Here is a 22,282-nt window from a genome sequence, read left to right as displayed (position 1 = left end):
AGTGGCAATTATTTTAAATACAATTAATTACGGTATGAAAATATTAAAACAAATATCAGCTACTATTTTTATATACATTTACTTGAATAAAATACTTGTATTTATATAACAGTATTGATGTATAGTAAAATATATATGTAAATACAGTCTTTTAAATAATAATTGTTATAAAAATAATTCAATTATTATTTTTTATTCATACTATCAAAAATAATTTTTAAAAAATATTTTATTTTTTATTATTAAATTTGATGAGCATCCATTATCAGATTGCCATCTTTGTCTTTGATACGAACTCGTCCATTTGAGTATCGCGTTTCTTGTGTCCCATCATTGTAGACATATTTTATTGTACCATCTGGATACTCACGTCGCTAAAATAATAATAATTATTATTAATAAATACTTAACTTTAAGTATTAACTTTTAAAAAATACCTTGTGGTCAACAGTATGTATTTCACATTGGCCATTAGGCAGTGAAAGTATTTTATCCCCGTTTGGAAAAGTTTCAGCAATTGTTCCATCAGGTAATGCCCATTTATTAACGCCATCCGGTTGCATTAACCGAATTGAACCATCCGGAAATTCAACTTCAATAGTACCGTCTTTGGTTCTTCTCTCTTTTTGCCCACTAAAAAAACATCAATTAAAATAAATTGTCAAGTAAAAGACCTAGTAGCTGATCAGAGAACTGGTACCTGATCACTCCTCATATTTGTATATTATCTACAAAATTTTACTTTATACAGATATACAAATACATGAGTGATCAGGTACTGGGTCTCTTACGTTCCTCAGTTTAACTTAAAAATAAAAAACTTACTCAGGAAATTCTAAAATTTCAAATCCATCTGGATAAGTTGTCTGCCAAGTTTTGGTAGCAGCATAAAAATACTTAACACAACCGTCAGGTAACGTTTCCCGTACATCACCGTTGTAATAAATCATCTTGGATATATTTTTATCTGGATAAATTTTCTTTACGTTTCCATTTGGATACCAGTACTCTAAGTGACCATCTGGACATTGGATTTCGCGTATATTTTGTTTGGGCAAACAAACTCTTTCTTGACAAGTCAAGTCAGATAAATGACTTATTTGAATATGATCTGGGTGCGGAGTCATAGCTTCCGTTGGTCGAGGTAACGGCACTTGTTCCGCCCGAGGTGTCATCTCAGACTCATTCCCGTCGACGAACTTCGTTTGATTAATTCGCCTATCAGTGATGTAATTAATCGTCGGCTGATTTTCACCCAGAGGTCTTCGTGCGACCTCGTGTCCATTTTTTTCTGATGAATCTACGGGATAATTAAATTTGTCTTCCGAGTCCCGCATTTTGATCTTCCGAGAATCATCAACTTCCGCTGGGTAGTCGGGTGCTAAAGCAGCTTTTGAGTACTGGTTCTTAGGATTTATAACTTCGCGGACGAATTGCTGATATGATCCGCGAGGTACCTGCAAATTGTCATTAGCAAATCGCGTGATACGTTTGCTGTCATTATTATCACTGAGTTTTAGTTCAACACTAGTCTGTGTCGACTGTGAAATTCCATTCTCCCGCAAATTAGACTGAGCAGACAAATTATCTTCGATGGTTTTATTTTTTCTGTAAGTCGGTGACATTATTTTGGGTTTCTCTGGACTCTTGATGATATTTACAGGAATGTTTTCAATGTTCTCCTCGTAGTAATCGCCAGCAGCTTCTTTTATCAAATTTTCATAGAGCTGGCGTTTTTTGAATAAATTATCAGCTGCAGTCTGCTGAGAAATTAAATGCCCAGGATTTGAAATTTTATCAGGAGAATATTTAACTCGCATTGCATCTCGCTCTGATTCCGGCTCTTGTTCTTCAGCCGCGACGACCTGGTCATCAAATGTTATCTTTTTCGACTCTGGTTTATTTTGGACCGCCTTCGTATGCGAGACAACAGAAGGTTTTCTTAATTTACTTTGCTTAGACTCCTGTAGTTTTGATATTTCTTGTTTGAGTTTCGAATTCTCCATCTGCAGGACTCGTATCTGGCTGCGCTGTCTCGCTTGCTCTGTTTGCCACAAACTTTCCTTATCGTCAATCTCGTCTCTGAGCTCCGCCAATTGATCCTTGAGACTCTGAATTTCCTGTAGCTCCTGTTTCGCCTGCAGAGATTTTTCTCTCGCATCGCGTAGCCGGTTCTCCAGCGCAATTTTCTCTCGTGCAAGTCGTTTCTTTTCTTCCTGAAAATTATTTTCTACGAGTATTTGCTCTCTCTTAAAATTGTCTTCTTTATCTTTGAATTCTCTCTGCCACCGTCGCTGCTCTTCATCAAATTTTTTACGCTCCTCCTTCAAACCAGCGTTTTCTTTTCGAAATATTTCAATTTCCCGCTCCAATTCCCGCAAACGAGTTTTCAAAAGCTCCGATCTGACAATAGTGTCATTTATTTCCGCCGGTGGATTCAATTCGCTTCTGCTTAAATTCGTTTTTCTTTCATTTAATTTATTGAAGTCATCAACAAACTCTTGGATTTCCGTGATCGTGTTGTCTTTATCATCGAAAATACTCGAGTGATTTACAACCGATTCTTCATCATCCGTACTCTCGTAAATAAAATTTCTGTTGTCATTTTCTGGGTTGAAATGCTGGTGAATTTCCCGCCTGGATGACAAAACTTCAACATCAGACGACTCAACACTAGAATTATCAGTCCAATTTTTTTCCTCAGCATACGAGTCTCTGGAAATAGTCGAAGTGTCAGTCAGCCCAATCATTTTGTACTCATTGTACTCGGAAAATCTAACGCGCATCACATTCGCGTCGCTTATTTTATCAATCACATTTCTATCATCAACTTGCTGATATACAAAATTTTTTTCCGACTCCGTATCAGTCTCAGTCATCGACTCGGCAAGTTTTTCAATCAAATCGTAATGATTTTTATTTGATTGCCAGCAGTAATCAGGCTGTAAATTTTTCTTTCCAACTACGGGAGTACCGGAAACGTTGTTGTCAATCGGATGTTCATTTACAAAAGGTCCAGAGTCCCATTTTGAATTATTGACAGCAGGCTTGTCGAGTTTATTTGACTTTAACGAGCGCACCAGTGCTTCTAATTCATCGTCGACGATATTACTTCTCTGTTCCTGCGCCTGCCTTCTAGTCATGAGATTTTTACGGATAGTTTTCAACTTTAGAGGCGTCGACTGCTGTAAGAAAGCAACGACGGCACTTGAAGTCGAACAGAAGCTCGAATTTTCGGCTTTTTCTTCCAGTAGTTCAAACATTTTCGTTTCTAACTTGGACGTATCAAGATCCGAGCCGATAGACTCATCTGTTCCATGCTTATTTTCATCTGCGGCCTTTAGGGTCGCGATGGATTTCGGAGTTACTGCAGGTTTAGGAGCAGGAACAAGAACAGCAGGAGAGCTTCTAGATGCTAGAGGTGACATCGACCTGCTGTTAATTCTATTCCGCGGCAACGCGACATTTTTAAAATTCAATTTCTGCTGCGCCACTTTAGGAATCGGACAACTGCGTCGTGATATTCCACTATTTTTATTTATCTTAATAATTTTGTCTTTAGATTTACGGTTACTTTCTTTGACACCAGGTGATTTACTCCTGGTACTCGACGATGACAGAGCGACACGTGGTTTTGATATTTTTTCACCAGGGTTTTTAGTCGCATTCATTCTGAATCGGGCTAGTCCTTCACCTTTGCGTAAAAAAGGTTTTTTTTTAATGGAATTATTTTGTTTAAATTCCCCAGTGTCTCCCAGAGCGTCCGAGTCTTTTAATTTTTCTTCTAGCAAAGTTTTAAAATCTTTTTTAGGTGATGGCACTGGAATGTCGTCGATGCGTACGCACCCGGTTGATGATCTTTTGGCTGACAAAGGATTCATTTCCACTGACATATTTGGATCATGAGAAGTAAATTTTTGTTTTGGTTCGACAGCTTGATTGTCACTTTTACTCTGCCCAGAAGATTCATCAGAGAATTCCGCGGAGCTCCTACACGGCTGGTCACCAGGAAATTTGTACTGAGAATTGTCAGTAGGAAATGATTTGTATTGAGAAGATTCGTCATGATTGTCAGATCTGTCAGGAGTGTTTGGATAAGAATTTAAATGCTCTTGGATTTTGGATAGAGACATGTCAGCCATGGAGTCCAGGGTGACGTCGATGTTGTCAATTGACGAGGCCAGGGCTACGTACATCCGTTTCTGTTCGATGTTCAACAATTCTCGCTGCTCTTGCTGCTGTTTCAGCAAACGAATTTTCTGATCCGCTTGCCATTTTTTTAATTCTTCGATCCGCTCGTCAATCGACGCCTCCAGAGACATTTCTTAACCTCAACTATTTTGGAATTTTAAATTTTAATTTATGACTGAAAAAAAAATTAATTTTAAAATCTTGTCTTAACAAATCGATTATGGATTTTTAATTTTTTTTTTATTTTAAAATTTGAACTGAGTTGATTTGTTTTTGGATTTTATAAATTGCAAATAATATTTAAATTTAAATTGTAAATACCTCGTGAGGAAGACTACGACGATTTGTTACTTGAAATAATGAAGAAATCGAGTGAAAATATTTTTACGGGTGTCTATTAACAATGACATCACTTTTGTTGCTTGGAAAAATTTTGGCGGTAAAATTTCTATTGTTTTAATTTCAATAAACGTAAATAGAGACGTGTCTTTGTTTGTGTAAACAAAATTTGTAAAAGTGGAAACTCTTATGGCAAAAATTTAAACCTTGACGACAAAAGTTTTTTATCGATCGTTGGTAAAAGATTCGAAAGGAAAAAATTCAAATTTTGAATTTTTATTAATGAGTTACTTGTGGTTATAAAGAAAAACTTTTACTGTCACTAGGAGTTTCGGGGTTTTAAAAAAAATAGTCCCGTATACAGAGTGGATAGAAGTTTGTTTCTCCAGAGGAGTGATTTAGATTTTACTTAACGTCACATGGATGCACGACATCGCTAAGCGAAGCCCCTCAATTTGCCCCAGGTTCGTCTAAACTGGGAAATTCGCGAATTTTGATGAATTTTTGCCCTCTATAGCTATTGAAAATTCCGTGGTTTGCTCGTTAATACTATTTTGAATTATATATCCGATCAAAAACGTATTTCTCAAAAAATTGAAACAATAAAGTCAAATTGTATTGCAATCGACGGCTTACTAAATATAGTCAACGAAATTTTTTATTTGTCGTCTAGAATTGTTTATTTAATAATTATACTTATAATGGTCATGTGTTCGTAGTTCTTTAAATTGTTACATAACAATTTATTTATTCAAGATCTAGATAAAAAAATAACAAACGTTGAATATTTTTTCGCACTTGTATAAAAAATTAATAAACGATAATCCGTGTAATCAAGATTACTTTAATGGTTTGTAAATATAAATTTTTATTTCTGTTTATATTAATTATCAAAATTTTTAGCGTGTATCTCAACATTTATGGAATTTTTTTTTACTGTAGTTTAATTATTTACCCACGAAAAAAAATTTCCATTTAAAATAATCCTGAAATTTAGAGTAATCCTGAAATATCTCATTTTTTAGATAATCGTGTTTTACTTATGATTAAAAACTTAGCAAAAATTTATTACAGTATTAATTAAAAATAATTTTTATCATTCAGTAGAATATTTTTTTTGTCTGGTATTTTTTTCATAAATTTTCAATCGTTAAATTCTTTGGAAATTTGACACTTTGTGATGAAATAGATTTTTCACGGTACCGGTAGTTGTTATTTTTATTTCCAAGAAATACCAATATGGTGGATCTTCTTTCTCATGATTTAATACATAAAATTTATATTTTAAAAATGGAAAAAAAGTGTATTTTTATGTTTGATGTAGTAGGCTTGCTCGAGTATAATGATCCTACAGATTCCTCACTCAAGCAGAATAATAAAATAGTGGTTAGACCGGTGCAACATCAAACTCCTCCATCAAAAGAACAGCCGTTACAAAAAAATAAAAAAGGATAAAAAAGAATAAATAAATGTGTATATATATAAAATGACCGCTGCATATTCAAAGGCGGAGTTTACTAAGTTACGTTCTCCAATGAGTGCGATCGTTTGATCGTAAAGTCAAAAAATATTCAGCTTCACACCGACTGAAAAACAACTTTTAGAAATATTGTACTTTCTTCTTACAAGAAATCATACTATTGGAAATTTTATCTCATATATTTATGGTAGAAAAATTTCAAGATTTCATTGAAAATCATTTTCTTAATTGAAAAAGTCTGACACTTACCCGAAATATGCTGATCTGGATTTTTTCGGAGGCGCGTAAGTAAATTTTGATTTCTTCCAGTCAAGGAAATAATTTTTCAGCTGAGATATCAAATTAATTACTTAATCATTTTTAATGATTTATTACTTAAGAAAAAATAATTTTTTTGACGTAAGAAATATTTTGTATGAAAAATTAAAAATTAATAATGTAAAAAATTTTTTAAAGTAAGTAAAAATTTAGTTGCGTCAAGAAATCCTTTTTTTCTCCGACTCTGTAAGTGACATAAATGAAATAGAGCCTTTATATTGTCTTGCTACTAAAACTAATGATTGCAGTAGCCTGAAAAAGTATAAAAGTATAATTCAAGTTTACGACACAAGAAATCTGTGAAAGTGTTAACCCGACAAGTCAATTACATCAATAAAAGTATTACCTCTTACAATGGGTTATCCAATAGAGCCTTAATGACAGTTTCCATACCGTCTAATCTTTTAAATATACCTGCAATAAAAATAATAAATAAATTAAAATTTAACTACTAATGCGTTAAATAACCCTTTTACAGTATATACTTGGATATTTATACCATGTACTTATGACAGTTTAGCCAGATAATCTTTCTAAAATGTTTATCCTTCCCGCTTATTGTATATTGGCCAGGGTACATATTTTCAGTACCTATGTATATAAATGCTTTTGACCATAATTTACTTACCTCAGTGCTCTATTGCGATGTTAATTTAGCAACTAACCATTTCTGTCAACAGTCTCCATATATCTTTAAGGATTAAAACCATAAAACAGTCGATGATTTATTAATGGACGAAATATTGTCTCTATCGGATGCATCGGGGCTCTAAAACACTTATTGTATCTCCATTCTACAGTAGTGTATATTTTCATCTGTCTTTTTTTACGTTTTTCTCAGCATTATTTGTTCACTTAGAGTCTCTAATCCCCTCATAAAACGGTCGGTACCCGAAAATAAGAAATAACGAAAAAACAGATAGACAGAGTTGTATTTTATTTTATTATATATATATTTTGTTTTTTTCTTTTCTAGCTGCAAGACATATCTTTGACCCACATACTTTTGCTTCCTGCATCATCCTAATGTAATGTAAATGTAAAAGAAGTTCTAGCCTGATGAATACAACTGAAGAAGGGTCTCAAGGTCGTAAAAGTGAACCTTTCAGTATTTACTCAACAAAATTTTCAGCATAATGATGTAAAGAGAGACTTAACATCCGAGGATTCTCTATCTTTATAGATTTATTTTTGGAACGATCCAATCATGTTATTTTTCTTATGCTGATATATTCTTTGTGATCAAGTTATTTTGACGTTACTGTCGTTACTCAAGTTGTAAAATTAATATTATTGTTTGAATGCGGTTTGAAAAAGGCTCGGACGTTTAGTCATTTTTGGCGAACAAACGTGTCCATGCCGCTCGGGAAAAAAAGTAAATGAAAAAGGGATGGTAACCGTTATAAAACGGCCCTAATTTCACTGTAATATTTTATTGCATTTTTTTTTTCTTTTTTTTCCATTCAATCTTTTTTTTTCAACAGCCACTTTTGACATCACCGCAATACACTTTTAAGTTTTTAGTCATTTCATATCTTGAATATTTTTGCTAACAAATTTCAGGTATATAAATTTATGAAATAACTTTCTGTTGTATGTTACATTCATTTTCTTTTTTGAATGTTTTATAATGGACAAATCTTTTAACCTTAAGAGCTTACTGATTTTTGTAGTCCCAATAAATTATGTGTACACTAAAATTTTTAATCCTATTGATACATTTTTAACGTTTTCAATATTTCAAGGCAACATTATTTTATTTAAATAATAATTTTTTTTTTTATATAATTGTAAATATGCTGGAACTTTATTTTTTCCCCCTGTCTAAATCGTTTTTAGAAATTTAAAAATTTTTGAGTTTTTTTCATTAAGAGTAGTCCGTAACTTTGCTCCTGTTAGGAATAACCTATCACAATACAAACGTTTTTTGTTCATTATGATGTCCTCTAATAGAAAAAACCATAAAAAGTCCTAGGAAAAGTTTATTTTTTAAATTTGAACCCATATGATCATTGGTGGACATGGGTGGAGATGATTTTCTATGAAGAGTAGCCCGTAACTTTGCTCCTGTTGGAAATAACCCATCATACCAAAAACGTTTTTTGTTCATTATGATGTCCTCTAGTAGAAAAAACCCTAAAAAGTCCTAAGAAAAATTTAACTTTCGAGTTTAGACCCATATGAGGATAATTAAGGTAAATGAGGATGCCTCTGTCTCTGTATTTTTTCAGAGAGTAGCCCTTAACTTTGACCCTGTTAGGAATAACCCTACATAATGCGAACGTTTTTTGTTCTTTACGATGCTCTCTAGTAGGAAAAACTCAAATTTTTTAAAAAAATTAAAAAACACGAGTTTTTTCAGACTTTTATGACGAATTTGAAAATTTCTCAATTTTTTTTAGTTGGAAAATAAATATAAAAGTTTGTTTGATTTAAGTATTTGTAGGTATAGTTAACTCATATATGAGCTTTTAGTTAATTGTATGTAAAGTTATGAGTGCATAGATATTACCCTGATGTACAATTACAGAAATAGAGTTTCTTGTTACATATGAATAATAATTATAATCATCAGACTGTTGAATTATTATTTTGAATTATGATGTACAAACTTACGTCGCATATAATTATGCTAAATTAGTAATTTATAACTCAACTAAAATAAAAATTGGCTTAATAAATTTAAATTAATTAATAATATTTCCGCCGGCTAATAAAAAGTTGCTAAAAATTTTAAAATAATAATGTCCTGGGAATTTTTCGAATTCCGATGGTTTTAAGATCGAAGAAAAAAAAACAGAATATAAGTATTGAAAAATAAAAAATAATGTGGTCATGTATATCAAGTGCACATGTTTTACGAGCTTTTATAGACAGCAATAAAAAAATAAAAATAAAACTTCTTAACATGAGTATAAGTCCGATCATTAAAGTCCGCGGGCAGAGGATCAAGAAATCAAAATGCCCGCCAATTAATATATCCCGAGTTCTTTTATGGAAATGAGCTAACGCTGATTCTTCATCCAATTATCATAATACTTATTTTTATTCTTTAACATTTTATATACACTTTTGTCAGCATATATATGTCCACATATATGAGCACACATACATCTAACGAAACTCACGGCACGTTTGATCTATGTCGTATTATAAAAACTTTAAGATCATGATAAGATGTTCTTTTAAATGTTAAAAGATCTCTAACACTATATATTTTATTATCACTTTTTTTATTGGAAAAAAAAAAAGTTTAATTGCGACCTAATTTTTTTTGCATATTTTTTAGTTCAAATGTTTTGATTCTTAGACGTCAAAAAATAAATTTATATTGATTACAAAAAATAAAATATAATTTTTAAATTATTGATTTAATTAGCTGGAAGTATATACCGTAAATATATGAATCTGATAATTTTTAACCCCGTCACTCAAGTATGTATTTTTAGTCACCAAATATTACTTGTATATGTACATGTATACATATATATTAATGTTGCTGTGTAAAACCCGCCCCGTAGGCGGAGCGTGTTTACCCGACACTTTTGAAGTTAAAAAATAAAAAAACCTGACAATAATCCCACAATAGAAATTATACTCGGATAAATATAATGTCGCATTAGTTACAGTTCGTCCTTGTGTCTAAATATTTTGATCGCTCTCCATTTATGACAATTTATTCATTTAAGAAAAAAAAAAAAAATATGGTAGTTTTATTTTTATCCTTCACAGAAAAAAAGGATTTCTTGGCGCAAAAAATTTTTCTTACACCAAAAAATTCTGTTTTTTTATGTCACGTTTTATATATTTTTATGTAATTTGATATATATTTCTTTCGTTTGAAAAAGTGTTGATCTCCCGGTAATTTTGCGACGGGTTTAAGTCACATATTGATTACAGTCGTTTGATTTTATAAATGGAAAAAATGAAGTGTAAAAGTCAATTAAAATTGCACTACAGGGTAGAAAGAGAGAGAGATGATGCTGCTTTTGGTCACTTTTTTGAAACAATGTAATAATAAGTGTCGAAGAATGGAGCAGCGGCTACAAATGGCACTGCTCCTACTCTCGACAGTGAGATTTTTTTTTTCAAAAAATTTATCTGACACCTTGACAACCGAAATGATGACAAGTTGACAACAACCTAATCTAGCAAGTTGTCATCATGTCTAATTAAAATAATTTTAGAGTGTCAGAAGTTGACTAAAAGGGGTAGTTTTATTTAAAAAAGTCATTAATTTATCTAAGAAATTTGGTGACAGCTTATAGTCGAGTTGTATCATAAAAGTATTTTGTACTTGTCGATGTCAACTTTCCGCTGTTAACCGATTTCTATTTTCCGACCAAAAAGTCTGGCTGAAGGCTATCTATTAGAAGCAAAGGAGTAATTATTAATCCTGGTCTCAAAATCTAAATTCAAATTCACTCCGTCACTCGGATTCCGGAGTAAAAAAAAGTCACTGCGCATACGGAGTAAAATAGGGAGTTTTTTTCCAGGGGAGTGATTTCGAAGTATTCACTCCAATTCGGAGTTTTAGCACTGAAATAAAGTTCAATTGATCACTTCGAAAATTTTTCACAGTGCGTACATATTTATTACTACTATTATTATTATGAGTACTAATATTATTTTTGACAATTGACGAAAATTCTTAACAATAGCCAATTAGACAGTAGATTTAATTCTATTGTAATATGAAGTGATTTATTGTATGTAAAGACCGAGTAAATGTAATTATCAGCATATTTAACGGTTATTATGTACCAGTTATAGTTATCAGCGTGAATAAATATCCCAATAATGTGTTGACATAAAATTTATGGCATAACAATGGTATATTTATTTTCGGACCTATAAGTCAAAATCAGAACAATGACATAACTAATCGTTGAATAGCTTAACAGCCAAGTAATTTTCATTATTTTACGGATAACAAGGTCCTCATAAGGATATCCTGTATTTTTTCGAGCAGTCACAGTTTGCTGGTCATATAATCATATTTGTTTTCCTTTTTTCTATGTACATAGGTAATTATATGTAGGAGAGACTGGGGTACGACGGCATGGCCAAATATTTTTTGTGATTTTGAGCAACGGGCACAAGTTTTTTTATTTATCCAAGAAATTCAACATAATTTTGTCATCCAATTTTTTGGCAATTTTTTTAGTGGGCCCGTCATGCCTCGGGGGTTCATTGATGCTAAAAATAAATATAATTGCTCCAGAATGCACAGAAAAAATCTAGGCGTCGGTTGACCCTGCGGGCCAGCCCTAAAACTTCCCGCTGTTTTCGACCTCAAAGAGCTCGAAAACGTTAGTGTAGATATATTTTCGAGCTCTTCGAGCTCGAAAATGCTATCACAGCAATTGTTTTTTTACGATCTTTTCAAGCTCTAACAAGTTACCTGTTATGCTGAAGTTTGAAAATTTAAAAATCGAAAATCATCAATGAAGCGGTTTTTAAAATTTAGTTCCTGATTATGTCCAGTAAAATAAATGTATTGAGGCCGAAATCAATGTCAGGGATCAAAATCAAGATTTAAATAAGTTTTGACTCATGTAAGAAACAATAAAATATAAAATATCCGATAAAAATATTAAAAACTACGTTTTATCGATTTTTTTGTTGATAATCTGATTTAAACTAAAAACCAAGTTCGATGACATTATATGATCAAAAGAAACCATAAAAAAGATGAGTTGGTATGATATCAGGCACATTTTAGTACGTTATATTGTGATTTATTCGGAAAAAATAACATAAAATGTTATTTTTTTAACTTTTCAACGCCGATATCTTTTGAATTAATCAATCGATTTTGATGTTTGAGGTGGCAATCGACGCGTTTTATTGAGTACTAGAGCTGATTAGATTTTGAAGTCGATCGTATGAGTCGTTTCTGAGAAATCAATAAAAAACTAAAAAAAAAATTTTTTTTTTTTTTTTTTTCGTAATTCGCAAATATTTTCGAGTCTATTCGATCAAATGATCTGAAATTTCCAGGAAAGTTGACGGCCAACAAGCTCTTTTAATTGCCACCTCAACCATCCAAATCGATTAATTAGTTAAAAAGTTACAAAGAGTTTACATACATACACACACACACACATACACACATTCGGACATCATTCTGAAAATAGTCAGAATAGCTTCCTAGGACCTCAAAACGTCGACATCTGATGAAAACTCGATTTTCGAAAATCGGGGTGAAAACAATAACTTCTCGAAATTTTTGAAAATCGTCGATTTTCTTAGCGGGAAGTTAAAAAAAAAATTTTTCAAGGAGAGTAAGAACTTTTTGCGTCAAAAAATCCCTTTTTGTGTAGATTTTTGAAATCGACATATAGAATATCATTTTATCTGATATGATAATTTAATTTAAATAACAATAAAAAAATAAGAAAAATAGGATTTATATATTTATTCTCGAAAATTTAAGTGCGTAATTTTTATTATTGCCTTCTATATTCTAAAAACCGTAAGATGGACGGTGGAGTAAAGGACCTTCATGATATAATGTAATTTTAATAGTTAATATACTAAAAATTACGTTTATCATTAGAAAATTGTTATTATTAGTAAAATAATAATAATGATAATAATAATTAATAATAATAATAATTTTTTTTTTTTTTTTTTTTTTTTTTTTTTATATACACAGTATATTTATATAGATATTACTTTATAATGAGGTAACTTTGTGTTTAATGAACATAATGCTCACAATAGTTTATGTAAATATTAAAGTGAGTTGATCTGGGATTCAATTAGTCGTTGATACCTTCATTAACTTACCGTATCCATACCCAGGTATAAATAACGTTACAACATTTTGTCTCAATACCACAGAACAAATTTTCTAATTACACTAAAATTTGTCCTTCGGTTCAGTAAAATTTATTTAAATATTTTTTTTAATAATAAATTATTTTTAAATCCTACTGAACAAATTTATATTAAAAATTTATTTAAAAAAAAAAAGAAAAAGAGTGGGTACAAAAAAAAACCTCATAATAATGAATAGCATGTACGTGAATGGAGTGAGATTATTATCAGAAATTTATCATAATCGGTGTACATAGAGTAGTAAAGTCGCCATTCTGATGTATGTATAAAACACGAAACCACGATTGGTCGATTCGTTCCGTAAAATATATGTAGTGGGGGAATGTTTCATTTTAGAGGCGTAACCAGAAGTAGGGGAAAATATACCTACAGCTTTTCAGCACCTTTTCAAATTCATCGAACCGATCTCAAGGCATTATCGTGTTGGTTAAACTTAAGTACGCACGCGTTTTTCCAACTTGCTCTCAATAACTGTGTAACTAATTAATATTTACAACTGAAGTAAATAATTATGTGAACTTATTTCGGAGTGAATGCTGTGTCGTGACATGAATTTTGTATCCAAATAAAAATTAAAAAAAAAAAAAAAAAAAAAAAAAAAAAAAAAAAAATAGAGTTAAGGTGAAGCAGAGCTTAAATAGTATTTTATCCGTGTGATGACAGAAATAAGTAGTGCAGGAATGGTGACTTATTACAATCACATAACGATGTACCGGCAGCAACAGCAACAGGCTGGTATGCATCAGCAACATCTGACCAGTCAGCAGCAGCAACAAGCTGCTGCTACCGCTGCTGCTGTCGTGGCTGGAGCTGCTGCTGCTGCAGCAGCTGAAGGGTCACAGCAATACTGGTACAGTTACCCCCATGGACACCCGTCCTCTGGGTCATCTCACCAGTCATCACCTGGAAGCCAGCACCAGTACTTGGACCATCTATCCAGCGCTTCCGGTGATGTTCTCGGCTGCTCTTGGCCACCTCATGCCCATCCGTATTCCCATCATATTCCGTACCAGCAGCAGCTCTATCACCATCAGAATCAACAGAGTCCGATGACGAGCACTCCCACTCCCACTGACTGGAGTATGAGCAAAAACCATAATAACAATAACAATAACAATAGTAATAATAACAACAACAATAATAATAATAATAATAATAATAATAATAATAGTAATAATAACAATAGTGGATTAGCTAATGGCGAACCCAGTCCGCCGATTACCATAAGTGGCAGTGAAATAAGTAGCCCTGGAACACCAGCTTCGCCTAATATTAGTAATCTAAATGCGACGAATAACACTAACACGAGTAGTAGTGCATCTACGACACCAGTAAGACCAGCCCCGGTTCGTAGCCCGTTTGAGTGGATGAAGAAAACTTCGTATATTCATGGCCAAAACCCTGGTTTGTTATATTTTTTTATTTTTTTTAAATAATATTTTATTTTTAAATCTAAATGTTAATTGAAAGTCGTGTGTGCGATGGGATTTAATTTTATATTAAATTAAATATGATAAGAGATATAACATTTCGCTTATTTGTTTTTTTTTGAATTTCAAAGATAAGGAGGATATATTTGTGTTTTTTTTTGTGGGTTTCTTGTCGGAACGTATGAGGAAAAAATAGTCTGATATTAATAATCTAGTTTACTGGATAAATTCTGTCTCTATAAACTTTGGTGATATTATTGTTATATGTTGCGTTGTAAATGGGATGGTTACTTGCGGTATAGATACCGGAAACAATGTAAACATTGTTTAATAGACGGAGGTAAACATCTAATTGTTATCAAATATTTGTAAGATTATCTTTCTCGATTTTTGACTCATCCGTGGATATATAAATTTTCGTAAAGGCCGCAGTTTTCACTTCTTTTCCTAAATTTACGGTAATTTTCAGTCGGTGGGACAATAGTCATTTTTACTTGGAATTATTTTGCTAATTCGTTCTGCTGATTGAAATTATTATCTGTTTATTTATTTACATTTAAATATTGTAATATATTTAACTTTACAGCTTGTAATACTATTGGAATCGCAAGCTATTCTATATCGGTACTACCAGACCTTAATACACTGGATGGTAATGAGAAAGAAACTACTCGTTAAAAATAATTGTTTTTTTCGTAATATGTTATTTTGTTAGTGAATTGATGGACAAGTTGTGGCGATCGAGACAAGACGATTTCAGGCGAGCGTGAGGCGACCGGAGTCGAAGGCAAAGGCTGCCATCACATCGCCTAAAATGCTGTCTTAACCTGCCACACATGTGCTACATTTTTCATATTACCTGCACTGAAATTGAGTTTTAATTTCAGACCAATAGCGTAAGCAAGGAAAATTTCCGTAACCGAAATTTTGCAATTTCAAGGAAATTTTTTCGCGCGTATTATTCAAATTTTTCTGTAACAGAGACTTGCAACTTTTCTACTGTTAAGAAGAGCAAAAATTCAAAATCGCATAAATGCAATGAAAATTCATTTTTCAGGCTGAAATTAAAAGTTTCCTGCTCTAGGGATGAAAATGATTTTTTTCTATCTGCGCAATTGAATTTTCCTGAAATGATCATGCTTTTGAAACTCAATTTCAATGCAGACAATACGAAAATATAAAAGATTAGCATGATTTCCTCCTGGTTTTCAGTAGTGTTGTAATAAAAGTAGTAAAAAAAAAAAATTGATTTTTTTACGATTTTAAAATGCTCGTTTCTACAACCGTGAGACTATCTCTCAATATATATGTATGTTTTTTTTTCCATTGGTCATTATCTGCATTTTATGGTTTTATTGCTAGTACGCTGCCGCTCGTATAATGTGCCTTTGCATGACTTGAAATCTAGGTATTACAATTTAATAAAACTCATTCGTGCAGCAACATATACAAGTTTTATTGTATATTTTCCTGTGTTAAAAACCTCCTGGCAACATCGAAGCCACTGAGTATGTACTTGCAAGCTTATAACTCGAAATGAAAATACTATACATGTTTAAATTATTTTTTATTTAACACGCGATTTCTCTACATGTTATTCTCAAGAATAAATAACACAGTAAAAATAAAAGTACACACGCGATTGTTCACAAAAAAAAGACTTTTTGACACAAAAAATTTTTACTCGCTCCAAGAAAATGTTTGTTTTCATTTCATAACACAAAATATTTCTTGCATCAAAAAGTTCATCTTTTCTGTATACAAATAATTTGTCATGTATATAAAAATAACCCTTGTATACTTTTCGATATATTTATTTTGCTACTTGAGTGTTCAAATTTCAAAAGTTACTAAATTGGGATTTACAGAATTGACATGTTTGCTCAATATTATAGTTTCCTAAGCTGCCATAATCCTCTTGAAGTGATATGTTAAGCTTCTTCACGGATCCACATAATTTGTGTTAATTTTTTTTTTTGCCTAATGAGAAGTAAGACTGCGGGTCTACTTAAATTTAAATAAAACAATTTTATGTACTTGACAATAGAGGTCAATCAAAATACCGAGAAGTGAAGATGGGACTATTAAAATAAAGATCTTTCTGTTATTCCATAACTTTCTTAGTCTTAAGACAGTGAACCTCTGTGATCCCACTGGACAAGGGTCGGTAGTACAGTAGACATTATACTCGTTGACCCGGGAAAAACCAAATTTACTAAGACCTCTATTGTACTTCTCATTTAAAATGCAAATTATCAGGTAGTTACTTATACTTATTACCCATCTATTGCCGATACTTTTGTATAATATTTTTAAAATATTTGCTTACGCACTATACAACGTTATTTATGACCGAAAAAATATCTGAAAATTCATTCTTACATATTTTTATTTATTGATAGTCAAGATGACAATTGAACAATTAATTTTTACTGCTTATTAAGCATCTATTATTGCATTGTCAAAGTGATTATTGGAAATGGTGGAACAAATTTGAATTATCGAAAAGAGTATGGTCATTATGAATTTATTTCAGATTTACAAGTATGATAATTTATATAGAAATTGAACTAAATATTGATGTTAGCTATAGAACCGGCATTTTTTAAAAAATTAAATAGCAAATTTATGAAAAAAAAAAAAAAAAAAAAAAAAAAAAAAAAATATTAATGGTACATTACAATATTAGACAAAAATTTTCTTTAATCTATTCAAAAAAAAAAAAGAGATTATGCTGAGGTTATATTTATTCCCAAGGTCATTCGAAGGGTCGTGTTTGAAAATCAAACACCAAAATGGTCTTACAAACTTTTGATTTATTTTAAAACTAATTTACAATCGGCAAATATTTAATTTTGATTTTTTAGACCAATACGAAGTTTTATTTTCGGGGCGCAACCCTTTGAAAAAAATGATACATTTTTTTACTGATTTTGGGCTCCATTTTGTTGTACCTGTGGAGTGACGGGTTAAAATACTAGCTGACAAAGGCGTGGAAATCGGAAAATTCAACGATGGGTTTCAAGATTTCTTTTACTAAATTAAAAAATAATGTTTTTGAAGAAAAAAATTTATCTGCACGCGGTCTCAATTCGTATACAAAGAAATAATTTTTGTTAGAATTCAAAAACGGGCCAAGGGTATTGTAGTGAGATGTTTGGAAACATTGTTTCGAAAATGCGGCGTTGTAATATTTATAGAAGGTCGTGTTCGTCGGAAGCTACTGAAACTGACCAATAAACTCTACCACGTATACATACATATATACATATATATACACATATATATACATACATATTCTTATAGAAAACCTGTCATAAAATATGACGTCTATGAATATAATGGAAGATCTGGCAAAGCAATAACACCCGGCACAAAATTTTTTGACTAAATTCTACACTTATATATATATATATATATATATATATATATATATATATATATATATATTTCAGCTGCTCTATGCTTAACTAAAATCTTTACTTTTGCCGCCATTGAGTTATTTTCCGTTCTCTTATCTTTAACAAATAAATTAAAAAAAAAATTTTTTTAAATAAAAAATATAAAAAATTGAATTAAATGAATTTTAATACTTGATTAAATACTCAATTTTTTTTTTTAAGTAAAATAAATGAATTTTCTAAAAGAAAAAGTGTCGGAATAACATCTTTGTTAAGTAAAGTGTTTAAATTTGAAAAAAATTCTTGGGCACTTAAATTCAAATAAAAATTTGTAAAGGACATGGCCCTTATCTGTGAAATCAAATGTTTACCTGTTACATATTAATAATACCACCTTAACATGGAAGAAAAATCTAAAAAAAAAAAAAATAAATAGATTTTTCTGAAATATCTCTGTTGTAAAACTGACAAATTTAGGTCTGCCGACGGGGATTGAATTATCGGTGGAGGAAAATTTTATTTATGTTACTAGTAATTGCTGGATGAATATCCATATATATATGGATGATAATAATTACAATATAACGGAGTAAAACAAATTGTCAAATGAAATAGGTGGTGAAGAAATGTGCAAAAGGAAATATGAGTAGAAAATACATGTATATCTATATGTCAGAGTACAGTAGTTTTATATAACTGCAAATGCGAAGTGTGTAGGGTGAAATAGAGAAGAGAAGCATTGTAATGGGGTGACAACGAGTCCCGCGAGTACACTTTTTACTCCCCTATAACACCCGTCATACCATTTACTCACTGCCATCTTACCAATTTCTCTATTTCTCTTCCATTCTATTCATATTCTTCATGTTATACACGCACTCAGTTATTATCTGCAGTTGTACTACCAACTAAAAAGACCTGAGCTTTTTTTTTTAATCACTAGTCATCTACTCTAAAAAAATTACGAAGTGAACGCGAATTAATTCCGGAGTACTCCAAGTTTACTCCAAAATCACTCTGCTGGAAAAACAAACTCCCATTTACTCCGTATGTGGAGTAATTTTTTGTAAAAACTCCGAAACTCCAAGTAACGGAGTGAATTTGCATTAAAATAAAATCCGGATTCACTTTGGATTTTTTAGAATGAGGAAAATTTTCTATAAATTTTTTTTTATAAAACAGTTAAAATTTTTTTAACGTATAAAATATAAAATAAGTATAGCAGCAGAATTGCGGGCTCTTTCGTCTCACATAAAGTTATCGAGGAATGGTGGATTAGCGTGTCTGTCTTTGATCTTGCCGCATCAGTCTTATCTAATCGTCTTCCTCTCCTCATCACTTTACCAACACTTCTCACTTTTAAAATTAAAAAAAAAATATTTATTATTATTATTTAGTCCTGTGTCCTTGCAATGAAGTCTACGCAGGATTGCATTTGAATAAAAAAAAAAATAATAAATTCAAGGTTTTTTTGGGATAAGTGAATTTTTAAACTTGAATTAGATTTTTTTGGACTGACTTTTTAAAAATTAATTGATATTGATTAAGATTTTGAATTTCTGTTGATGAAAATAATTTAACGTATGTTAAGAGAATTTAAAGTTTGTGTTCATCTTATAATTGTAAACAAATGCTTATCAAGAGGGTAATTAACAGTGTCGACTTGAGACATATGACGCATGTTTTCGTGTATCTTATATGATAATGTTATCATTTTAAAAAATTTTTTTTGTTTCATTATTTTTAGAATAATACTTCTTTTTTTTTTTAATTAATTTCTATTAATAAAGTAAAAATTTAGTAGAGAACGCGGGTTAAATTCGGAGATGATTTTTTTACTGATTCCCGCGAAGTGAAATTCACATTAGAGGAATTTGTTTTAAAATTGACATATGGCGAAAAATTTTACTTACAAAGTAGAAAATTTTAAATTAATGTGGACTTTATTTTAATTTTTATTCACTTTTACTACTGCGTTATTAATAAAATAAATTATTTATAATTTTTACTCCAGAGATTGAAAATATAAAAAAAACCGCTAAGTATTTAACCCACACTCTCCGCAATTTTGTTGCCATTTTTCAAATAACTGCGAAAAAAATTAACAATAAAAAAAATATTTAGCGTCGCTTGACGTAAGTTTTGAGTATGCGACGGCCGTAACGCTTAGCATGATTCCCGTTGCATCAAAGAATAATTAAATAATTAGATAAATGTTTGCTTGTATTAGCAGTTAATTGTTTAATTAAAGTGTTTAAATAATAATAAAAAAAAAACATTTGAATTTTACAGGTAAAACTCGAACGAAAGACAAATATCGAGTGGTTTACACGGATCATCAGCGATTAGAGTTGGAAAAAGAGTTTCACTTCAGCAGATATATAACAATAAGACGCAAAGCTGAGCTTGCTACGCACTTGGCTCTGTCAGAAAGGCAGGTAAGCTGAGAAATTAATTTTAATTTAAATATAAATAGACAATTATTGTCAGAGAAGTAAACAGAGCTGACGATTTAATTAATTTTTTTTTTTGAATGACAGGTGAAAATTTGGTTTCAAAATCGCCGCGCCAAGGAACGTAAACAAGTTAAGAAGCGTGAAGAACTTGAACAAAAAGACATAAAGCCGAACATTATACATCAAGAAGGATTGCAAACACCCGGCGGAATGGTCGCTCTTTCAGCTTTGAGTGGGATGACCGGGATGCTGAGTGGTCTGATGCACAATGGAAACTCACCGCCTCTAAATCTTGGCCCTCAGGCGCACAGTCTAGGTCTAAGTCATCCAAATTCGTCTATTCATTCACATGCACACCAGCACGTCTATCCCCATTCTGTTCTTGGATTGTGACAAGAAAACAATCTCGGCACTGCCGAGCCCTGGTCTACCCCCAATTGGTCTGGATAATTATAATTATTGTCACTAGTATTTATTTTAATTCATGTATTTGTTTTTTTTTTTTTTTTTTATTGTTTTGAGTTTTGTTTGAAAAAACAGTTTTTTTTTTATCAATACTTTTTGAATTTTTAAAGAGTTGCAGATGCTTAATTTTGAAAACTTAAGTATAAAATGAGAGGGAAAAAAAAAATATATTATGAAATTTTTATTTTTCTTTTCGCTTTATCATTTTGTAGCGTTTTTTCCTTTTGTTTTTTGAAATTAAGCACAAATGTTTGAAACTCTTAAGATTAAAATTCACTAGTGAGCTGCATCAATAATAAAGATCATTTTATGCAAAGAGTATTATAATATTATTTGACATTTATTAACTATTATTAACGTTAATTAATCGCGTTGCTGGTGTCATGGCGTAGAAAATTTTTTTATTTTTTATCTAATTGTAGAAAAATACAAATTTGAATTTTGAACTTTTTTACGCGCTCTTATGGCTTCTAGGGCTGCTACCGGGAGCCATAAGGAGGACTAAATTTTTTTTTGGAACACCCGTAACGTGACATATTATTTCAATTGTATATTAAATATTTTAAGTATATGTTTTTATTAACGTTTTATATCATTATAAAAGTTTTAATAAATCTTATTATTATAATTATTTTATTTAATAAAAAAAAAAAAAAAAACATTTGAACAATACTCAGTTCTATGTTTATTTATACATATATATATTTAAATATTAATTTTGCTTAAGTTTTTTTTGCCTCAAAAGGGAGTGCCGATTTTAAAATAGATAATAATTAATAATTAAAATAATAGTAATAATTATAAAATTACTCGGGAAAAAATAATTTAGATCTCAGATCTGAAAAAGAACTAAAAAAAAAGGATTTCCTGGCAAAAAAATTTCGCACCATGAATTGAAAACTAAAATTTTTTGAGCCGAGAAATCCCTTTTTTTTTTTATTTTGACGTCAATTAATCTCAGTAGATCTTTTTAGATCTATGTTCTGAAGATCTAAATTTTAGTGCAATTTTTTTCCACAAGACTCCAAAATTTTTATTGAACATCAAAATTTGGAAATTTTCTAATTATTTTAATCTTGATCTTTAGACTTTTAGAGATCAAGATAATTAAAAAAAAAAAATAATAAGAACGTCGGACTGAGATCGTTAGATAAAAATTATTTTTTCCCGCGCATTTTAAATTTTGAAAACTAAAAATAACAATCGATCGATTTTAATGAATAGTGATAAAATAAAATTGTTATTAAAATAATAAATATATTCAATGAATTATTTAAAGTATAAAAAAATTTTATGGAGTATGATGATGATTAAAATTATTGTATATATTATAAATTTTATCTACATTTAAATTTT

The 22,282-nt window shown here is 30.8% G+C and overlaps 2 protein-coding genes across 2 annotated transcripts; one reads left to right on the top strand and one right to left on the bottom strand.

The window, feature by feature from the left end:
• Window positions 1–60: 60 nt before the first annotated feature.
• LOC103571713 (centromere protein J) lies at window positions 61–4,693 on the bottom strand. The gene is made up of 4 exons (XM_008549974.3): window positions 4,513–4,693; window positions 826–4,366; window positions 438–633; window positions 61–374 (listed from the first exon to the last, which is right to left on the bottom strand). Exons 2-4 carry the CDS (start codon window positions 4,320–4,322, stop codon window positions 243–245), a joined length of 3,825 nt encoding a protein of 1,274 aa, XP_008548196.1. The 5' UTR covers window positions 4,323–4,366; window positions 4,513–4,693; the 3' UTR covers window positions 61–242.
• Window positions 4,694–13,581: 8,888 nt separating this feature from the next.
• On the top strand, window positions 13,582–21,569 carry LOC103571712 (homeobox protein CDX-1). Its single transcript, XM_008549973.3, has 3 exons — window positions 13,582–14,578; window positions 20,298–20,443; window positions 20,546–21,569. The coding sequence occupies exons 1-3, from the start codon at window positions 13,831–13,833 to the stop codon at window positions 20,852–20,854; spliced, it is 1,203 nt and encodes a 400-aa protein (XP_008548195.3). The 5' UTR covers window positions 13,582–13,830; the 3' UTR covers window positions 20,855–21,569.
• Window positions 21,570–22,282: the final 713 nt, after the last annotated feature.

The sequence above is a fragment of the Microplitis demolitor genome, chromosome 10, assembly GCF_026212275.2.
Source record: "Microplitis demolitor isolate Queensland-Clemson2020A chromosome 10, iyMicDemo2.1a, whole genome shotgun sequence".
Taxonomy (NCBI): Eukaryota; Metazoa; Arthropoda; class Insecta; order Hymenoptera; family Braconidae; genus Microplitis; species Microplitis demolitor.
Note: the sequence above shows the minus strand (reverse complement) of the source record. Positions and strands in the feature narration are given on the sequence as shown.